This window comes from Oncorhynchus clarkii, chromosome 26 (assembly GCF_045791955.1).
Source record: "Oncorhynchus clarkii lewisi isolate Uvic-CL-2024 chromosome 26, UVic_Ocla_1.0, whole genome shotgun sequence".
NCBI classification, from domain to species: domain Eukaryota; kingdom Metazoa; phylum Chordata; class Actinopteri; order Salmoniformes; family Salmonidae; genus Oncorhynchus; species Oncorhynchus clarkii.
The window spans coordinates 30,997,891-31,020,421 of NC_092172.1; the positions used below are offsets into that span (position 1 = coordinate 30,997,891).

The following is a 22,531-nucleotide window of genomic DNA, read 5'->3' on the forward strand; positions in this document are numbered from 1 at the left end:
TGGGCTATAGGACGGTGCTATATGATAGGGACTGGGCTATAGGGCTGGGCTATAGGACTGGGCTATATGATAGGGACTGGGCTATAGGATGGTGCTATAAGACGGAACTATATGATAGGGAGTGGGCTATAGGACTGGAATTGGGCTATAGTATGGGGCTATATGATAGGGTCTGGGCTATAGGACGGGGACTGGGCTATAGGATGGGGCTATATGATAGGGACTGGGCTATATGATGGGGACTGGGCTATAGGACGGGGCTATATGATAGGGACTGGGCTAGATCTCTGGGCTAGAGCTCTGGGTGTTGGACTGTGGGGGACTAGGGCTCTGGGTGTTGGGCTGTAGGGGACTAGGGCTAGAGCTCTGGGTGTTGGAGTGTTGGGCTGTAGGGGACTAGGGCTACAGCTCTGGGTGTTGGACTGTGTGGGACTAGGGCTAGAGCTCTGGGTGTTGGACTGTGTGGGACTAGGGCTAGAGCTCTGGGTGTTGGACTGTTAGGGACTAGGGCTAGGGCTCTGGGTGTTGGACTGTGTGGGACTAGGGCTAGAGCTCTGGGTGTTGGACTATGGGGGACTAGGGCTAGGGCTCTGGGTGTTGGACTGTGGGGGACTAGGGCTAGGGCTCTGGGTGTTGGACTGTGTGGGACTAGGGCTAGAGCTCTGGGAGTTGGAGTGTGGGGGACTAGGGCTAGAGCTCTGGGTGTGGGGGACTAGGGCTAGAGCTCTGGGTGTTGGAGTGTGGGGGACTAGGGCTAGAGCTCTGGGTGTGGGGGACTAGGGCTAGAGCTCTGGGTGTTGGAGTGTGGGGGACTAGGGCTAGAGCTCTGGGTGTTGGAGTGTGGGGGACTAGGGCTAAAGCTCTGGGTGTTGGAGTGTGGGGGACTAGGGCTAGAGCTATTGTGGTTTAAATGAAGCGTGTGAAGCAGTCAGCAGAAACAGCTTAAATAATTGACCAGTGCAAAGCTCCATCTGCCCAGGTGTTATCCCAGACCCATCAGCATCGACACACACACACACACACACACACACACACACACACAGGAACACACACAAACACACATCCCAGCATTAGTAGCGCTAAAATATTTATCATCCCACGGTTTCAGCCTGGCCGCCCATTCTCTGAATGATGCATCATGGGTAAATATGAGGCCTGTGGTGGCTAAAGCAACTAACAACTGCAGAAAACATCCATTACCACCAAGAGTGTGTGTGTGTGTGTGTGTGTGTGTGTGTGTGTGTGTGTGTGTGTGTGTGTGTGTGTGTGTGTGTGTGTGTGTGTGTGTGTGTGTGTGTGTGTGTGTGTGTGTGAATCCTCTCCATGGGTAAAGGGTTTACATGTAAAGTAGTTTGACCTACAGTTCAGTCCCTACCAAACTACACCTTACACATTCTGCTGTACTCTGCACTTTTCTACAACACTGTCTGTTGTCTGGTAATATAGTGTTTACTATTTATAATACATCAATATTTATAATATACAATGTTGTCTAGTAAACTGTGTGTGTGTGTGTGTGTGTGTGTGTGTGTGTGTGTGTGTGTGTGTGTGTGTGTTACCTTGCCCAAGTTGTTGTGTTCTGCTGCGATCTCTCTGTAGAAGAAGTAGACATAGTTCCCATAATCCACTGCATGCAGGAAATGGGGCTCTGGAAGAGAGAGGGGACAGAGGTTTTGTGTTGTCACGTCTCTTTTTTTCTCTCCCTCTACTTCTACCTCTGTCTATACATAACTACCTCTGTCTATACATAACTACCTCTGTCTATACATAACTACCTCTGTCTATACATAACTACCTCTGTCTATACATAACTACCACTGTCTTTACATAACTACCACTGTCTATACATAACTACCTCTGTCCTCCCTTCAACTCTGTCTCTCTCTGTTCTCCTCCCCTCTCCCTCCTTCCCCACTTCTCTCTCTCTCTCTGCATCCATCCTGAATATTTCAGTGTTCCTGTTACAGCTGTGTGTAAAAGTTGACCTAGATAGTGTGACAGAGCAGAGCTACAGGACGTCTTCGCAGGACAGGGACATGGACAGAGTCTGTGGTCAACACACACTGCTATGTTTACCTTTCAGCCATTTGGAGTCGTATTTGATAGTCCTGAGGGCCGAGCCGTCACCCATACTACGGTAGATCACTGCGTCGCTCGCCAGGAAGTCAGCAACCGTTGCCGAGTACAGCTTCCCGTCTGAAACAACACACACACACACACACACAGGTCAGACAAACACATTCCATTCTGTCAGACTGGACATGTGGATCTAACACCCTGGTTCAAACTGTTTGTTTACAGACTGACTTATGAACCCTAGTTGCTATGGCCACAGTGTGTGTGTGTGTGTGTGTGTGTGTGTGTGTGTCTGTGTGTGTGTGTGTGTGTGTGTGTGGTTATACCAGCGAACAGAGCGACATTGGTCTGCTTGGCGTCAAACGGGCATCGTGCCAGTCCGCTGATTTCCTCCCCATCAAACTCCAGGTTATCCAGCTACACACAGACACACATGCACTCCGTTAACAAAGACGCGGACGGCATAGTGAACAATAGGTGCTTATGGAGGCAGAGCGGGAGGGAGAGAGAACGTTTCTCACACACCCTGCTGTTGTCTTACCCTGTAGTATCGGCACATGGGGTTGAAGCCGTTTGTTCCACAGATGAACACCAGGTCATCATTTCTGGGAACCAGAACCTTGATGTAGTTATGACACTCATCCTGGAGGAGGACAGAGAGAGAGGAGATCATATTATAAACCGTTTAGCCAGTAGCTATAATGGCAGCTATAGCCAGTAGCTATAATGGCAGCTATAGCCAGTAGCTATAATGGCAGCTATAATGATAAGACATTATGAGGTGAGAGGTAAAGCCGAGTGTAGAGAGTCTATAGTAGTCAGTAGAAAGGCAGTGAGTAGTAACATAGTATATTAGTAAGTATAGTAAAGTCTTACTCTGTGTTTCCCCTTCATGGCACAGTTCTTTCTGTCTGCCTCGCCTGACCTCCATGTTAACTTCTGTAAACATCAACACACACACACATATTGAGGCACATACATTCAGGCAAGCACAAACATACACAATTCAGCATTTGGGATTTCCCACACTGGACAACTTTTTACAGCTGCTGATAAGTCATTGATAACAATCTGCAAAAAATGTCATTACATGAAGATGTAATGGGGGATCATAGCTATATTCAATCAAAGTTTACTTAAAAACCTATGTTTAACCTTTTATCATCGTCTTGACGGATTTGTCCAAAATCGTGTTACATAAAAAATTACTTTTCTGTTCTTGCATTTATGGCAGTGTAAGTTGTCGTTATATCATATACTGTTAGACATTGAACTTTAACCCTGTAAGAATCCTGGATATAGCTGTAGGACAGTTTTTTTTTGTATAGAGATCTCAGAAATGCAGTGTAACCATTTCTTGTCTCCTTATGTTACAGGGTGAAAACTGTTTTTATGGGCACACAAATCCAAAATAATGTATGTGATTGCAAAAGTTTATGCTTCTAACCGAAAGAGTCAACGGTACTTAAAACCTAAATTGATCATTTATTTATTTCACCTTTATTTAACCAGGTAGGCAAGTTGAGAACAAGTTCTCATTTACAATTGCGACCTGGCCAAGATAAAGTAAAGCAGTTCGACACATACAACAACACAGAGTTACACATGGAGTAAAACAAACATACAGTCACTAATACAGTATAAACAAGTCTATATACGATGTGAGCAAATGAGGTGAGATAAGGGAGGTAAAGGCAAAGAAAGGCCATGGTGGCAAAGTAAATACAATATAGCAAGTAAAACACTGGAATGGTAGATTTGCAGTGGAAGAATGTGCAAAGTAGAAATAAAAATAATGGGGTGCAAAGGAGCAAAATAAATAAATAAATAAATAAATAAAATAAATACAGTAGGGAAAGAGGTAGTTGTTTGGGCTACATTATAGGTGGGCTATGTACAGGTGCAGTAATCTGTGAGCTGCTCTGACAGTTGGTGCTTAACTCTTGGTGTTAGGGGGCAGTATTTTCATTTTTGGAAAGAAAACGTTCCCGTTTTAAACTGGATATTTTGTCAGGAAAAGATTCTAGAATATGCATATAATTGACAGCTTTCAATAGAAAACACTAACGTTTGAGGATGGATTCTAAACAACGTTTGCCATGTTTCTGTCGATATTATGGAGCTAATTTGGAATATTTTTCGACGTTGTGGTGACCGTAATTTCCGGGCGATTTCTCAGCCAAACGTGAAGAACAAACGGAGCTGTTTCACCTACAAAAATAATATTTTGGGAAAAAATGAACTCTGGCTATCTACCTGGGAGTCTCGTGAGTGAAAACATCCGAAGTTCATCAAAGGTAAACGATTTAATTTGATTGCTTTTCTGATTTCCGTGACAAGGTTGCCTGCTGCTAGCAAGGCATAATGCTATCCTAGGCTATGATAAACTTACACAAATGCTTGTCTAGCGTTGGCTGTAAAGCATATTTTGAAAATCTGAGATGACAGTGTGATTAACAAAAGGCTAAGCTGTGTCTCAATATATTTCATTTGTGATTTTCATGAATAGGAATATTTTCTAGGGATATTTATGTCCGCTGCATTATGCTAATTAGTTTCAGGCGATGATTACGCTCCCGCATGCGGGTTTGGGAGTCACTAGAGGTTAAAGCTAGTGAGGGAGATAAGTGTTTCCAGTTTCAGAGATTTTTGTAGTTCGTTCCAGTCATTGTCAGCAGAGAACTGGAAGGAGAGGCGGCTAAAGAAAGAATTGGTTTTGGGGGTGACCAGAGAGATATACCTGCTGGAGTGCGTGCTACAGGTGGGTGATGCTATGGTGACCAGCGAGCTGAGATAAGGGGGGACTTTACCTAGCAGGGTCTTGTAGATGACATGGAGCCAGTGGGTTTGGCGACGAGTATGAAGCGAGGGCCAGCCAACGAGAGTGTACAGGTCGCAATGGTGGGTAGTATATGGGGCTTTGGTGACAAAACAGATTGCACTGTGATAGACTGCATCCAATTTGTTGAGTAGGGTATTGGAGGCTATTTTGTAAATGACATCGCCGAAGTCGAGGATTGGTAGGATGGTCAGTTTTACAAGGGTATGTTTGGCAGCATGAGTGAAGGATGCTTTGTTGCGAAATAGGAAGCCAATTCTAGATTTAACTTTGGATTGGAGATGTTTGATGTGGGTCTGGAAGGAGAGTTTACAGTCTAACCAGACACCTATGTATTTGTAGTTGTCCACGTATTCTAAGTCAGAGGCGTCCAGAGTAGTGATGTTGGACAGGCGGGCAGGTGCAGGCAGCGATCGGTTGAAGAGCATGCATTTAGTTTTACTTGTATTGAAGAGCAATTGGAGGAAACGGAAGGAGAGTTGTATGGCATTGAAGCTTGCCTGGAGGGTTGTTAACACAGTGTCCAAAGAAGGGCCAGAAGTTTACAGAATGGTGTCGTCTGCGTAGAGGTGGATCAGAGACTCACCAGCAGCAAGAGCGACATCATTGATGTATACAGAGAAGAGAGTCGGTCCAAGAATTGAACCCTGTGGCACCCCCATAGAGACTGCCAGAGGTCCGGACAGCAGACCCTCCGGTTCTTCAATAATTATGCTTAATACTTGTTGGGTGATCATTTGGTGTCCAGCTGATTAGGTACGCCGTAATATTTTCACACATCATCATCTGATCCAGGAAGGAATTTTCTGAATGACAGTCAAGTGCTGAACGAACAGCTGTTGTGAAAGCGCATGCAATGCAACAACAGCCCGAGTGCTGGAAAAAAATCCTATTTTGGTGTCTCATTCGTTACACCGGTGAAGACAGTTGTTCCTGGATCCACGTTGGATCTAATATCCCTAGTGAATTGATGCGGATCATCTGTTGTTGCCTGCTTGATTTACAGCAGGGTCTCGTTAGATTTAACATAGAAAACATGAACTCAGTACATAAAAATTTTCATCTGTTTTTGTGCCTCCGATTGGACATGGAGTCTACTGTGCGCAGCTGTGCGCAACACCAATGTTATTCCTATGAATTATTCTGGATATAATGCCAACAAATTACACAGCCTAGTGGGCTTATGGACATTATGATCTGGTAATGAAATAACGTGACAAAGACATTTTTTTCTCCATGTTATACCTGCAATTTTAAACAATACAAGAGGCTTGAAGTAGCCTACTTGAAATTAAATTTGGAGCTCAGAAATTCAAGAACTGGAATAGGCCTACCTTGAAAATCTGGTGCTTGAAAATTATTTTTAATTCTTGTAGCCCATTTATAAGTTCTCCTGCTCCCTTTTAATTATCTGTGATTTCATTTTTGATCTGCTTTTGTGAGAAATGTGGCCACAGTTTCCCACCGCTTCAATGGAATTCAATTGAAGGGTGTTGCAGTACTTGCAGTTATTATGAAGACATCTGTTGGCTTCCCATACAAAGTCTTCCATTAAAAAGGAACCTGGTTTTTGGTCACTTTCTCATTATTAAACCAGGGATGGTGAGATTAATGCTACCATTATTCATGGGTTTATTATGTATCCCTGCGTGAACCACATCGGCTACCGAAACAACACCATGTATGCATCCAATCTATTTCATCTATGAAAAAACATTTTATTTTAGTTTCAAACCACTTTGAAATGTTGATCCCAATGTCACACATTGGCCCCATTATTTATAGAAAGAACCATTTCCACTCTCATTTATAGCCTGCTAATTATGTGATTGATGAGGTAGTTTTTTCTACAGACGACTTGTGTGTAACTCAGTGAGTAACTTGTGGTTAGACAGACAGACAAACTCAAAGACAGGCAGACTTACCCTGTAGGGAATGATCTCATTCCTGTAGGATTCCCGGAGACTCACTAGATACACCTGGTCTCTGCCAGCGATGAACAGTGTATCCTGTATCTTGGTCATCAGTTGGAAGTCCAGTCTGTGCTGTGACTCGTTCCCTGACAGACGACCTCGGAACACTGGGTACTGCCGCGAGACTGAAACACACATACACACGTTAGTTAGAGATCACGCACATGTAAGCTTTCAGAGTGCTACACACACACACTGGCTCTGAGGGCCACACACTATCAATCAGGTTATTGATTAAGCGTAAACATGTTGTGTGTTACAGCTTTATAGAAATGTCTCAGTAGTGTAATTCAGGCTGCTGTGGTCGCCTCAGGAATAGTAAACCAACAGAATGTTGTTGGTCCCCACAAGGTCAAATGCCATTTCTAGGGGATTTAGGGTTAAGGTTTAGGGTTAGTAGCTAGGGTTTAGTTTAGGTTCAGGTTACAGTTAGGGTTAAGGGTTAGTAGTTAGGGTTTAGTTTAGGTTCAGGTTACAGTTAGGGTTAAGGTTTAGGGTTAGTAGCTAGGGTTTAGTTTAGGTTCAGATTACAGTTAGGGTTAAGGTAAGGGTTCGTTTTTGGGAAATAGGTTTTTGAATGAGACTGAATTGTGCGTTAGTTATACAAGACTGAGTGAGAGTGAGAGAGAGAGTTATGGTATGCCAGGTCAGCAGTCTTTGTATTCCCTGTGCACATCACAGAGGAAGGGAATCTAGTTAATGCCTGAGCTGACGATGGACAGGATTGATTTTATACAGGGCATACTATGTCTGATCAGTCAGCACATTACATTACCATGAAGACCTTACAGTACACCATCAATACACTATTCACTGATGCACATTACATTACCATGAAGACCTTACAGTACACCATCAATACACTATTCACTGATGCACATTACATTACCATGAAGACCTTACAGTACACCATCAATACACTATTCACTGATACACATTACATTACCATGAAGACCTTACAGTACACCATCAATACACTATTCACTGATACACATTACATTACCATGAAGACCTTACAGTACACCATCAATACACTATTCACTGATACACATTACATTACCATGAAGACCTTACAGTACACCATCAATACACTATTCACTGATACACATTACATTACCATGAAGACCTTACAGTACACCATCAATACACTATTCACTGATACACATTACATTACCATGAAGACCTTACAGTACACCATCAATACACTATTCACTGATACACATTACATTACCATGAAGACCTTACAGTACACCATCAATACACTATTCACTGATACACATTACATTACCATGAAGACCTTACAGTACACCATCAATACACTATTCACTGATACATGCAGGACAATGGGACACATAATTCATGACAACAGGGTGCAGCATAAAAGCTGATTGGAAATTAAATTGTACTGAGACATGATGCTGCTGTCTTGTGAGTGAGACTAACCTGAGTGTGTGTGTACGTGCAGCGTGTGTGTACTCACAGTGTGCATCGACAACGTCCAGGGGTATACTGTCCTCTGGGAAGCTGGCAGACATGGTGTGTGTGGCTGTAGCTAGCAGTATGCTGAGCAGAAGGCCTGCTCTCCAAACCATGACTGTTGATGCTTTTGGTCTGAGACCACTCCTTCCTGCCTGGTTCTCACCCAACAAGATGTTACCTGGAAACACAGAGACGATCAGTCATGAAATACAGATACACACATGGTCAGAAAAGTCCAGAACTAACAGATTTCAGTATTGACACCAAATACCTGTATATTCTAAATCGCCAAAGAAAATTATATTTTCCTCTGTCATTTTCTGTAATCGCTCTCTATATCTCTCTCTTTCACACACACACACACACACACACACACACACACACACACACACACACACACACACACCATTTCTCTCTCATTCTCTCATTCTCTCTGAACCCCTTTTACCAGGGACTATTGTGTCTATTGTAGATCACATGATTGAATGTTTAGTAGTTTCAAGTTGAGATCATTCATGACATGAGCAGTACCTCGGACGGCCTGATCAGCTAGTGTGTGTGTGTGTGTGTGTGTGTGTGTGTGTGTGTGTGTGTGTGAGCAGCCCTTTAGAGACGACGTGTGTGCATATTAATGAACGTCCAGTCAAATATTTATAAGACAAACAAATTATTCATGTGGACAGTCTGAACGGATATACACAATTTACCACTAGACACACCACACACACACACACACACACGGGGATGGATTAGCCAGCAGCACACTGAGACACACACACACAAAAGTGTGCACACAAGCAGAGTATCCCAGAGTACCACTAATGAGCACGTCATCTCTTTGCGCACACGCACGCACACACAGCCACACACACACAAACCAGTATTGACACGTTTTCAATTAGCCCAAGGTCCACCTGCTTCAGAGCAGAGCTAACTGGCAGCAGCCGGTGTGTCTGTCTGGCCAGCCCATTAGTATCTGATTGATCCAGTCAGGATGTATGCCTCACTAGGCTTATATACATGTTCACCTATATGAACTATTATACTAACTACAACAGCCTCTATAGGTTAACACACCACAGCAGTTTACCTATGGAGCATTATATTATATCTTTAGATCTAAGAAATATTAGATGTCATCGTTAGAGCAGCACAGATGACCAATGAGAATGAGGATGTCTGCGGGGGGTCGGATGGAACAATCAACACACTGCAGACTAAATCTACTCTCCCTGTCTAATACTGTTAGCTGGCTGAATACACACAGCCTTAGATCTATGGTATCTATGTGGCTGTTAAAGTGGCCTGAGGAGAGTTATATCACTGTGGTGATGACAGAGACAGAGAGAGACAGAGAGAGACAGAGAGACACAGAGAGACACAGAGTGAGTCAAACCAAACTGTATGACTGGCAGTGATGCATCACCAGCCACTATGGAGGTACACATGCACTACTGCACAACCAGCCCAGTGCCAGCTGGCAGAGCAGATCTGCTCTTCTCTTCAATTAGTGGTTTTAGTGGAGAAATTAGAGTTCTGAAAATCAGAGCAGAAAGAATCAGAGCAGAAAGATCTCTGGTGATCTAACACACATTGATGAGGCTGGCTACAGGATATCCCATACATAAATGATTAACTGATCCATACCGAACAATTCATATAATCTATATAGAACGATTCATAGATCTATAACGAATGATTCAATGATCTGCAACTGTCAGCAATTTCATCCCTCACCCTAATCAGTGAAGAAGAGGAATTGATATAGTGGAGAAAGAGAGACAAGTAGAGACAACTACATGGGGACATGCTGCTTTAGCTACTTAAAGGGGTAATGTGAGATATCGGCAATTAAGACCTTTTTCTACTTACCCAGAGTCAGATGAGCTCATGGGTACAATCTGTATGCCTCTGCATGCAGTTTGAAGGAAGATGAAGGTACCGTTCCTTCAGAAACTATCCACACCCCTTGACTTTTTCCAAATGTCGTTGTGTTACAAAGTGGGATTAAAATGGATTTAAAAAAATATATATATTTCAATGATTACACAAAATACCCTGTGATGACAAAATGGAAGAAAATTTAAAAAAAAATATATATATATGGAAAATAAACCACTAAGTAAGTATTCAACCCCCTAAGTCGATACATGTTAGAATCACATGTGGCAGTGATTACAGGTGTGAGTCTTCCTGGGTAAATCTCTAAGAGTTTTGCTTACCTGGATTGTACAATATTTGCCCATTATTCTTTAAAAAAATTATCATGTCGGTTCTTGATCAGTGCTAGACAGATATTTTCAAGTTTTGCCATGGATTTTCAAGCCGATTTAAGTCAAAACTGTAACTAGGTCACTTAGCAACATTCAATGTCATCTTGGTAAGCAACTCCAGTGTATATTTGGCCTTGTGTTTTAGGTCATTGTCCTGCTAAAAGGTGAATTTGTCTCCCAGTGTCTGTTGAAAAACAGACTGAATCAAGTTTTCCTATATGATTTTGCCAGTGCTTAGCTCTATTCCATTCCTTTTTATCCTAAAAAACTCCCTAGTCCTTGCCGATGACAAGCATACCCATAACATGATGCAGCCACCACCTTGCTTAAAAATATGAAGAGTGGTACTTAGTGATGTGTTGGATTTGCTCCAAATATAACACTTTGTATTCAGGACAAAACGTTTATTTCTTTGCCAATTTTCTTTTCAGTATTATTTTAAGTGCCTTCCTTACTGCCTATTCTGTACAGGCTTCCTTCTTTTCACTCTATCATGTATGTTAGTATTGTGGAGTAACTACAATGTTGTTGATCCATCCTCCGTTATCTGATTCTACAGACATTTTAAACACTGTAACTCTTTTAAAGTCACCATTGGCCTCATGGTGAAATCCCTACGCAGTTTCCTTCCCTGGTCTTTGTGGTTGAATCTGTGCTTGAAAATCACTGCTCGACTGAGGGACCTTACATATAATTGTATGCAGGTGCGCATCTTTCACTGGGGACGGGGGAAATGTCCCCTCCACATTTTGAAATTGCATTTTTGTCCCCCCCCACCCCGTTGTATCATTGGAATGTGGTCCAACAACGAGGCTCCAGGACCATGTGGTCAGGTAGGTTGTTTGGAGTGTTTATCCGACTGGATAAAAAAACATTTAAAAAACACTTCCCCCCACTTCTAAAACCAAAGGTGCGCCCCTGATTGTATGTGTGGGGTACAGAGATGGGGTAGTCATTTAAACGCTATTATTGCACACAGAGTGAGTCCATGCAACTTATTATGTGACTTGTTGAGCATTGGGTATTTATTGTGTGGAGATCAGTGACACCAAATCTCAAATGAACACATTTTAAATTCAGGCTGTAACACAACAAAATGTGGAAAAGGTCTAGCGCTGTGAATACTTTCTGAATGAACTGTAGTTTCACCAGTCGTTGCTAACTAGCATTAGCACAATGCCTGGAAGTCTACCAGAACAGCTAGCATGCTAGCTTAATTGCCAAAATCTGGCAATATCCCCGCTGCTGTTGTTACTCTCCCTACAATTCAGACCTTCAAATCAATTCCAAAAAGTTGTCCAAGAGAAAATGTCTTGTTTCCCAAATGGTTCTCGAGACAACAACTGACAATGACATCTCTAAGAAGAAAACAATGAATACAGATACAATCAATAAAGTATAAACCCTGGGAAAATGATATGAACATTACTATACTGCCTCAGGGCTGCCTCAAGATACAACAAGGCTCCTTTCACTGGTTAATCATTTATTTACAGGTAAATCATAAATCTCCCTTGTTAAGGATTATTTTTTATTATTTTTCCTTTCTTTCTTCTTTCTAACGCTCTCTTTTTTCTCCCTTCCTTCATTCCCTATCCTCTCTCTTTTTCTCCCTTCCTTCATTCCCTCTCCTCTCTCTTTTTCTCCCTTCATTCCCCATCCTCTTTTTTTCTCCCTTCCTTCATTCCCTATCCTCTCTCTTTTTCTCCCTTCCTTCATTCCCTATCCTCTCTCTTTTTCTCCCTTCATTCCCTATCCTCTCTCTTTTTCTCCCTTCCTTCCCTGTCCTCTCTCTTTTTCTCCCTTCCTTCCCTGTCGTCTCTCTTTTTCTCCCTTCCTTCCCTGTCCTCTCTCTTTTTCTCCCTTCCTTCCCTGTCCTCTCTCTTTTTCTCCCTTCCTTCCCTGTCCTCTCTCTTTTTCTCCCTTCCTTCCCTATCCTCTCTCTTTTTCTCCCTTCCTTCCCTATCCTCTCTCTTTTTCTCCCTTCATTCCCAATCCCTTCTCTTTTTCTCCCTTCATTCCCTATCCTCCCTTTTTCTCCCTTCCTTCCTTCATTCCCTATCCTTTCTCTTTTTCTCCCTTCCTTCCTTCATGCCCTATCCTCTCTCTTTTTCTCCCTTCCTTCATTCCCTATCCTCTCTTTTCTCCCGTCCTTCATTCCCTATCCTCTCTTTTTCTCCCTTCCTTCATTCCCTATCCTCTCTTTTTCTCCCTTCCTTCATTCCCTATCCTTTCTCTTTTTCTCCCTTCCTTCATTCCCTATCCTCTCTTTTTCTCCCTTCCTTCATTCCCTATCCTTTCTCTTTTTATTTTCTTTCAAGACTCTCTCTCTCTCTGTTATTGTGGAACACTTGGGCTGTAACTTCCCATGATGCCTAGCGGTGGAGCAGCAGTTGTTCCTAAGCAGCTCTAATGTAAAACAGAACAGAGAGGGAGAGAAAGGGGAGACGTGGAGGGGTCAGCCTGCTAAAATTACCCTCAATCTGAGGCCAACCTAGCATGTTCCCTATTCACTATCCTATTCCTACCCTGCCGAGTGTTTGTGTGTGTGGGGGGGGGGGGGGGGGGGGGAATCGACAGGCCCTGAGACGCAGGAATAGAGCTAGTCACGCAACTCTGTCCTGTTCAGCCTTCCACCTCCTTCTCTCTCTCCTCTCTCTGTCTGTTATTACAGGCTTTTCAGTATCCTACAATCACTCTCCCACTGCTGATGTTGTTGGCTCAGACTCACACTGTTTAAACACCAAGAGGAGGGTGTGTGCGTAAGTATAGTGTGTGTATGTGTGTGTGTGTGTGTGGCGGGGGTTGTTGGCTGGTTGTTTGTTATTGGCAGGATCTGCACCAAGTTGCCCTATGAAGCTTGTTCTAGTTGCAGTGTTTCAATCACAGAACCTGACCAACACCTACATTGTGGTAAAGTTGTAAGTAGCACAAGGTTATTAACAGAGAACTTACAGACTGGGAGCAGCAATCAGTGTGGACAGGACTTCCTCTCTCTGCATATATATATCAATACCTGTCAAAGGTTTAAACAACACCCACTCATTCAAGAGTTTTTGTTTACTTTTACTATTTTCTACATTGTATAATAATAGTGAAGACATCAGAACTATGAGACATCACATGTGGCATCATGTAGTAACCAAATAAGTGTTAAACAAAAATATATATATTTTATATTTGAGATTCTTCAAAGCAGCCACTCTTTGCCTTGATGACAACTTTGCACACTCTTGGCATTCTGCCAACCAGATTCAAGAGGTATGGCATGCATTTCAATTAACAGGCGTGCCTTGTTCAAAGTGAATGTGTGGAATTTATTTTCTTCTTAATGTGTTTGAGCCGATCAGTTGTGTTGGGACAAAGATATGGGTGGTATACAGACGATAGCCCTATTTGGTAAAGACCAAGTCCATATTATGGCAAGAACAACTTAAATAAGCAAAGAGAAATGACAGTCCCCATCGTTACCTTAAGACATGAAGGCCAGTCAATCCGGAAAATTTCAAGAACCATCAAGCGCTATGAAACTGGCTCTCATGAGGACCTCCACAGGAAAGGAAGACCCAGAGTTACCTCTGATGCATATGATAAGTTCATTAGAGTTACCAGCCTCAGAAATTACAGCCCAAATAAATGCTTCAGAGTTCAAGTAACAGACACATCTCAACATCAACTGTTCAGAGGAGACTGGGTGAATCAGGCCTTCGTGGTCGAATTGCTGCAAAGAAACCACTATTAAAGGACACCAATAAGAAGAAGAGACTTGCTTGGGCCAAGAAGCACAAGCAATGGACATTAGACCAGTGGAAATCTGTCCTTTGGTCTGATGAGTCCAAATTTGAGATGTTTGGTTCCAACCACCGTCCAACCACCGTGGATGATCTCCGCATGGAGGAGGTGGTGTGATGATGTGGGGGTGCTTTGGTGGTGACACTGTCTGTGATTTATTTAGAATTCAAGACACACAACCAGCATGGCTACCACAGAATTCTGCAGTGATATGCCATCCCATCTGGTTTGCTCTTAGTGGGACTATCATTTGTTTTTCAACAGGACAATGACCCAACACACTTCCAGGCTTCCAGGCTATTTGGGCTATTTGACCAAGAAGGAGAGTGATGGAGTGCTGCATCAGATGACCTGCCATCCACAATCACCCAACCTCAACCCAATTGAGATAGTTTGGGATGAGTTGGACAGCAGAGTGAAGGAAACAAGTGCTCATCATATATGTGAACTCCTTCAAGACTGTTGGAAAAGCATTCCAGGTGAAGCTGGTTGAGGGAATGTCAAGAGTGTGCAAAGCTTTCCTCAAGGCAAAGGGTGGCTATTTTGTTAAATATATATTTGAATTGGTTTAACACTTTTTTGGTTACTACATGATTCCATATGTGTTATTTCATAGTTTTGGTGTCTTCACTATTATTCTACAATGTAGAAAATAGTAAAAATAAAGATAAACCATTGAATGAGTAGGTGTGTCCAAACTGTTGACTGGTACTGTACATTTAGTCCAGCTTCTGTGATTGTTGGACATACTGTATGTATAGTTATTTCTCTCTCTCTCGTTTTCTCTGTCCATGTCCATCCATCTTTCTATTCTCTCTCTCTCCCTCCCCTCCTTCTCTCATTCTATTCTCTCACTCCCTCCCCTCACGCTGTTTCCATTCTGCCTGTAGAAACAACACCAGAGCAGTCTCTTCTCCTGCAGGTCAGTACAACTGGGGCTGTGGAGGAATTGGCCCAATCAAGTGTGGTACACAATAAGACTGCAGTAATGTAACCCCCATGACCCCACCCTGTGTGTTGTTGTAAATACCCCTCCATCAGTATGACCAGGGTGAATAGAACACCACTGAACAATAGATGCTGCTCCAGGGACAACCCAGCCCAGCCCTATGTTACACACACACACACACACACACAAGTTTTACTATACTTGTGGGGATCAAACAATTTATTCCCATTAAAAATCCTATTTTCCCTAACCTTTAACCTAACCTTTAAACCCTAACCCTAATCCCAAACCCTATTTCTAATCCTAAACCTAATTGTACCCCTAAACCTAACCCCTAAACCTAAAATATATGTTTTCCTTGTGGAGACCATCGAATTGTCCCCACTTGTCCAAATTTGAATTGTTTTAGTATCATTGTGAGGGCTTCTGGTCTCCACAAGTATAGTAAAACCAAAAACACACAGCCATACACACAACGTAGAGGAAATCAGATAACTTCAGTACAAACTGTAGTATTACTTCTACTGGACTTCACTGAATACAATTAAATTTTACTAGTAGCATTCCCTGTGTGTATGCAAGTGTCTGCCTGACTACACGCGTGTGTGTGTGTATGTGTGTGTGCTTGCCTACGTGCGTGCATGTGCGTGTGCAGCCATGCCAAATTGGATGTACTAAATAACTTTGTTGTCCTCATCAGGGCTTTGGGAAAGTAATCAGTTTGTGACCAAGCAGCCAGGCGATTAGCAGACCTCCATCAGAGCAGACTAGAGAAACCATTACTGCTCCCTCTCCTTCTCTTCAATAACAACATGAGCCAGTCATCTCAGTATTTACTGAGGATTACATCTGAAGAGCCTGACTTGTTGCTACAGAGAGAGTTGGCAGAGAAAGAAGGCTGTGCCACCTCACACCATCCCTCCCTCCTCTCTACTTCCCTCCTTTCCTCCCTCTTTCTTTCGTTTTGTGTGTAGAGGGGTATAAGATGAGAAAGACAGTTGTTTCTCTCCTTGTCTCCTTTACTCTCTCTTTCCATATACCTTGGTGAGAGGGGGATTGTAAGAGGAGAAAGGCTCCATGGTTGTTCAGCTGTAGTGAAGCACAAAGGCCAGAGCTGCAGGTGTGACAGGAACAATAGAGGCTTTGGGCTGGGCTGTACAATGGAGCTACCGCCCCTAACACTGTCCAACTCTCTGGGGGTTAGTAGTAGTGGCCCTCCACTGTCCAATTCTCTGGGGGTTAGTAGTAGTGGCCCTTCACTGTCCAACTCTCTGGTGGTTAGTAGTAGTGGCCCTTCACTGTCCAACTCTCTGGGGGTTAGTAGTAGTGGCCCTTCACTGTCCAACTCTCTGGGGGTTAGTAGTAGTGGCCCTTCACTGTCCAACTCTCTAGGGGTTAGGGTTAGTAGTAGTGGCCCTTCACTGTCCAACTCTCTGGTGGTTAGTAGTAGTGGCCCTTCACTGTCCAACTCTCTGGGGGTTAGTAGTAGTGGCCCTTCACTGTCCAACTCTCTGGGGGTTAGTAGTAGTGGCCCTTCACTGTCCAACTCTCTGGGGGTTAGTAGTAGTGGCCCTTCACTGTCCAACTCTCCGGGGGTTAGGGTTAGTAGTAGTGGCCCTTCACTGTCCAACTCTCTGGTGGTTAGCAGTAGTGGCCCTTCACTGGCCTAACTCTCTGGTGGTTAGGGTTAGTAGTAGTGGCCCTTCACTGTCCAACTCTCTAGGGGTTAGGGTTAGTAGTAGTGGCCCTTCACTGTCCAACTCTCTGGTGGTTAACAGTAGTGGCCCTTCACTGTCCAACTCTCTGGTGGTTAGTAGTAGTGGCCCTTCACTGTCCAACTCTCTGGGGGTTAGTAGTAGTGGCCCTTCACTGTCCAACTCTCTGGGGGTTAGTAGTAGTGGCCCTTCACTGTCCAACTCTCCGGGGGTTAGGGTTAGTAGTAGTGGCCCTTCACTGTCCAACTCTCTGGTGGTTAGCAGTAGTGGCCCTTCACTGGCCTAACTCTCTGGTGGTTAGGGTTAGTAGTAGTGGCCCTTCACTGTCCAACTCTCTAGGGGTTAGGGTTAGTAGTAGTGGCCCTTCACTGTCCAACTCTCTGGTGGTTAATAGTAGTGGCCCTTCACTGTCCAACTCTCTGGTGGTTAGTAGTAGTGGCCCTTCACTGTCCAACTCTCTAGGGGTTAGGGTTAGTAGTAGTGGCCCTTCACTGTCCAACTCTCTGGGGGTTAGTAGTAGTGGCCCTTCACTGTCCAACTCTCTGGGGGTTAGTAGTAGTGGCCCTTCACTGTCCAACTCTCTAGGGGTTAGGGTTAGTAGTAGTGGCCCTTCACTGTCCAACTCTCTGGGGGTTAGTAGTAGTGGCCCTTCACTGTCCAACTCTCTAGGGGTTAGGGTTAGTAGTAGTGGCCCTTCACTGTCCAACTCTCTGGTGGTTAGTAGTAGTGGCCCTTCACTGTCCAACTCTCTGGTGGTTAGGGTTAGCAGTAGTGGCCCTTCACTGGCCTAACTCTCTGGTGTTTAGGGTTAGTAGTAGTGGCCCTTCACTGGCCCAACTCTCTGGGGGTTAGTAGTAGTGGCCCTTCACTGGCCCAACTCTCTGGGAGTTAGGGTTAGTAGTAGTGGCCCTTCACTGTCCAACTCTCTGGGTGTTAGTAGTAGTGGCCCTTTACTGTCCAACTCTCTGGGGGTTAGTAGTAGTGGCCCTTCACTGTCCAACTCTCTGGGGGTTAGGCTTAGTAGTAGTGGCCCTTCACTGTCCAACTCTCTGGGGGTTAGGGTTACTAGTCGTGGCCCTTCACTGTCCAACTCACTGGGGGTTAGGCTAAGTAGTAGTGGCCCTTCACTGTCCAACTCTCTGGGGGTTAGGGTTAATAGTCGTGGCCCTTCACTGTCCAACTCTCTGGTGGTTAGGATTAGTAGTAGTGACCCTTCACTGTCCAACTCTCCGGGGGTTAGGGTTAGTAGTAGTGACCCTTCACTGTCCAACTCTCTGGTGGTTAGGGTTAGTAGCAGTGGCCCTTCACTGTCCAACTCTCCGGGGGTTAGGGTTAGTAGTAGTGACCCTTCACTGTCCAACTCTCCGGGGGTTAGTAGTAGTGGCCCTTCACTGTCCAACTCTCTGGTGGTTAGGGTTAGTAGTAGTGGCCCTTCACTGTCCAACTCTCCGGGGGTTAGGGTTAGTAGTAGTGGCCCTTCACTGTCCAACTCTCCGTGGGTTAGGGTTAGTAGTAGTGGAGTTAACAAACCTGATTAAAGGAGTTAACGTTGGTTAATTTCATATTCAGCACAATATTACTTTGTAGGTAAGCACCAGAGTGGGTTTGGTACTGGCAACACCAGAGGGGGTTTGGTACTGGCAACACCAGAGTGGGTTTGGTACTGGCAACACCAGTGGATTTGGTACTGGCAACACCAGAGTGGGTTAGATTCCAGCATGGGCCATATACTGAATATATGTGTTTACTGTAAATCACTTAATGTAAGTCAACTGTTCAAGTTGCTGCTATATGCAAATTCAGCACCAACATATTCCTGAATATATTGCTATATTGATGGGTTTGAGCCTGGACACCCTGTAGACCTGCTACTATTGACCAGGATGAATGGGGAATCATTTTACAGGATTACATTTGCCCTTAAAACAAGGGTTTACAATTATATTCAACTTTCCATATCATTTCAGTCACAAAAACAATCTAGTTCTTGTGATATTATGTATGTCACGTAATAATCAGAATGGCATCAACTATTTGCTAATTTTACCTAAATAATGTGTCTAACTAAACGAGGCATGGCCCTCCTAAACACAACATACAGCGTGTGAATATTGACTTGAATAACTTATCTTCCCGACACAGTCCTTCCACGGCTGTCATTCAATTAGCTGACTCTACTGCGCCGATTCATTCATTCTCCGACGTTAACCCCTACACTACCGCACCCCAACTCCCCCTAACCTTAACCCATTCATCCTATCACTGGATTAGAACACAGTTGTTCAGGGATCCAGAGCTGCGGGACAATCTGGCTATTTACCCTAGCGGACAGGGCAGGCCAGGGAGAGTGCGTGGGGGGAGCTTTCTAGTGCCGGTGGACCCAAGCCACATCCCGGCTCCACAACACCTATTGTCCCGGCTGGGAGGGAACGCATTCAACATTGATCTGTGCTAACCTTTACACTCCACATGAAATGCGAAAGACAACAAAGACGTGAGGGAGAGCAGAGGAGTGACACACCAGTAATGGGGAGAGGAGAGAATTGATTGTTCCACTAATGCATGGATGCAGGGATGGGCTCGGAGGCGGGCGCATTCGCTAAAAGGTCCCTACCACGGCGGACGGAACGAAGGCTGAATAGTTCACAGGAAACACTGATTTATTTAGACTAATCATCAATCCCTATTTACCAACATGTTTAGACGTGTATCTTACTAAAATACAATCTAACAACAAATGAAATTAACCATTGGATAACACGTATAGGTAGTCGCCTACCTATCCAACCTAACGCCAATAACGAATAAAATATCTCGTTTCACAATCACAATGAAGGTGCAATTTCGCTGGTCATGTTCTGTTGATCAGTACCAAAAGTCCACTGTGTGAGAATATGAAAGTTCACATCTTATTCCCATTACTTACATGCCTATACACCGTCACGACCCCAACACAATGTGAGAAACGCTTTTCTCACCTGCGCTTTAAATCAACAATCAGGGCTCATCCATCTTATCTGCGCCACAGTATTAGAACAATAGTGAACTATTTTATTCTCTGTAAATATAATGATGTGTATTTGCTCATCTATCCATGAGAGGACAACAAACTAATTACGCTATTACTTTATTCACTCCAACAATAAAGTGCTGTTATCTGAAATCTATTGTGAATTCTGTACCAATCTCTATAGGACGAAAACTACAGTCAAACAAATGTAGTCTAGATAATTAACAGAAAGTCCAATGCTCAATTAGAAGAAGAAAATATACTTTAACAAACCTTTAACAAACCTTTAACAAACCTTTAACAAACCTATTTTACGCACTTTTCAAACGGTTTATTATGAACACTAATAACATCATACCTTGTGGTTCCAAAATGATTCATGAAAGCGTATTGCGTATTCCAATCCCAATGAAGGCTATATTCCCTATAACGTTCATCCATTATAATAATTCCATTTGGTGGAGTTATAAACGTATATAATTCCTTATTCCCAGTGCCATATGGTCTCCACACTTCTCTTTTCCAGTCGCGGACCGCGGACATTAATTCAGAGTCGCGGACTTCTCCTTCTCTCTCTGCGTCCTTGGGCCCGGCTCAATGCTTACTGATCTTCAAAGCTCAACCGTGATCAAATAGCGCTACAGTCCCCTCGTACGTTCATTCCCCACCCCCCTTTACTATTAACTTTTAAACCAGAGGGAAAACGTAAATAAGAGACGTGCGCTTTCCGTTCAGCCCTGAGCGCGCACATAGAACAAATCAGGCAAAAGAGATACAAGCAGAACGATAATGTTTTATAAACTATGATTATATAGGTTGCAACCCATACGAAGAAAGCCCATGTATAAATAGCCCGGTCGACAACTATTTCTGTAGTATTCACCACTTGTGCAGGGCAGCCCTACAAGCCGACTCAGTTTGCAACAAATACAACCTTTCCCCTTCAGTTTGCAAGGGCACTTTCGCTGCTCGTTGCTGATTTAAAGAATAAACTCACCTCATCGGGTATATCTTTTTTTAATCCTTTTTAGTTTCTATACAATCACAAAATCACGAATAGTCCAACTGGTCGCTGTTAGCTTGCAGTGGGCAGCCAGAAAAACAATCTAATGCACGGCAAATGGTGTAACTCGATCCATACTGAGTCAATCCATCACACAGCGCTCTGCCTGTCTTCCAATAGGCCGAGCTCTCGCTTCAGTCCCTCCCACATCTCTCTCCCTCTCCGCGTCTCTCTCTCCAGGGCTGTGGGTTTTGGCTACTCTCCCTCCCCAACCGCTTTCTTTCCTACGATAGAGAAAAGAAAGAGAAGAGAGAGGCCCCCACCTTTCCACCTTCCCACATGACCCTGCCTTGCCCCCCTCTCCTTCCTCCCATCCCCCACAGCCAGTAAGTGAAGCCCTTGGTAAATATTTTCAGCAGAATAGTTTTTGGAGGGGAAAGGGGGACTTGCTGAGAAAGGAACTATCTTTAAACCATTTAACTCCAGTCTGCTATACTGGACTACAGCTAGCCTAATCCTATGACCTTTCTACACCAACGTGCAGTTGTTGAATGCAATAGACCAAATGCACGGTTATGTATGAAACTTAGACATGGTTTTTCATGTACTTTACCCATGTGTACCCTTTCTGCCATTCCACAAATGGATCCCACAGTAAATATGTGCATCACGCAACGATGCTGATGGATTTAAACATTTGTCTTTAACACACCAGTAAGTAATGCCCTGATCTAACAACAATACACACACACACACACACACACACACACAAATGCAGAGCCCAGCGATGCACTGAACTGAACAATTGGTATGGCCTATGGTAATAAATTCTTACAATTTGTTCCATTAACCCAGTTTGTCAGTGAGAATCACATCAGAGGGATAACGAAGGGCTAGCTAGGCGGAGACGAGGGGCGAGGAGTGGAGAGGAGGGTTGTGGATGGGGAGAGGAGGGGAGAGATACAGACAGAGAGATGCACTGGAAGTAGACACAAATACAGTTACAATCTATCAGGAAATGAAATCCCCACAAGCCCTTACATTACTCAGACCCCAGGACTCACTGACTCAATGTCTATGACATGGCCCACACACTACTATAACATGCTTCAGTCACACCTATAACATGCTTCAGTCACTCCTATAACATGCTTAAGTCACTCCTATAACATGCTTCAGTCACTCCTATAACATGCTTCAGTCATTCCTATAACATGCTTCAGTCACTCCTATAACATGCTTCAGTCACTCCTATAACATGCTTCAGTCACTCCTATAACATGCTTCAGTCACTCCTATAACATGCTTAAGTCACTCCTTTAACATGCTTCAGTCACTCCTATAACATGCTTCAGTCACTCCCATAACATGCTTCAGTCACTCCTATAACATGCTTCAGTCACTCCTATAACATGCTTAAGT

General features: G+C 43.8%; 1 protein-coding gene across 4 annotated transcripts in view; it reads right to left on the reverse strand.

The window, feature by feature from the left end:
• The window catches only part of LOC139384361 (semaphorin-6D-like), a 41,815-nt gene extending 20,538 nt beyond the window's left edge, over positions 1 to 21,277 (reverse strand). Inside the window, exons 1-8 of one of the 4 annotated variants that reach the window (XR_011628848.1) lie at positions 21,104 to 21,221; positions 8,369 to 8,545; positions 6,841 to 7,013; positions 2,953 to 3,015; positions 2,618 to 2,719; positions 2,403 to 2,493; positions 2,077 to 2,196; positions 1,560 to 1,648 (exon numbers count right to left, since the gene is read on the reverse strand). Coding sequence is in view for 3 of the 4 variants with exons in the window: in XM_071129069.1 (XP_070985170.1) it covers positions 1,560 to 1,648; positions 2,077 to 2,196; positions 2,403 to 2,493; positions 2,618 to 2,719; positions 2,953 to 3,015; positions 6,841 to 7,013; positions 8,369 to 8,480 (750 nt within the window). In the remaining variant the exon portion in view is untranslated. Of the gene's footprint in view, positions 1 to 1,559; positions 1,649 to 2,076; positions 2,197 to 2,402; positions 2,494 to 2,617; positions 2,720 to 2,952; positions 3,016 to 6,840; positions 7,014 to 8,368; positions 8,546 to 20,464; positions 20,681 to 21,103 lie in introns of those variants that run through there. The other 3 variants (XM_071129069.1, XM_071129068.1, XM_071129067.1) reach the window with 3 other exon arrangements.
• Between the last annotated feature and the right edge of the window lie 1,254 nt (positions 21,278 to 22,531).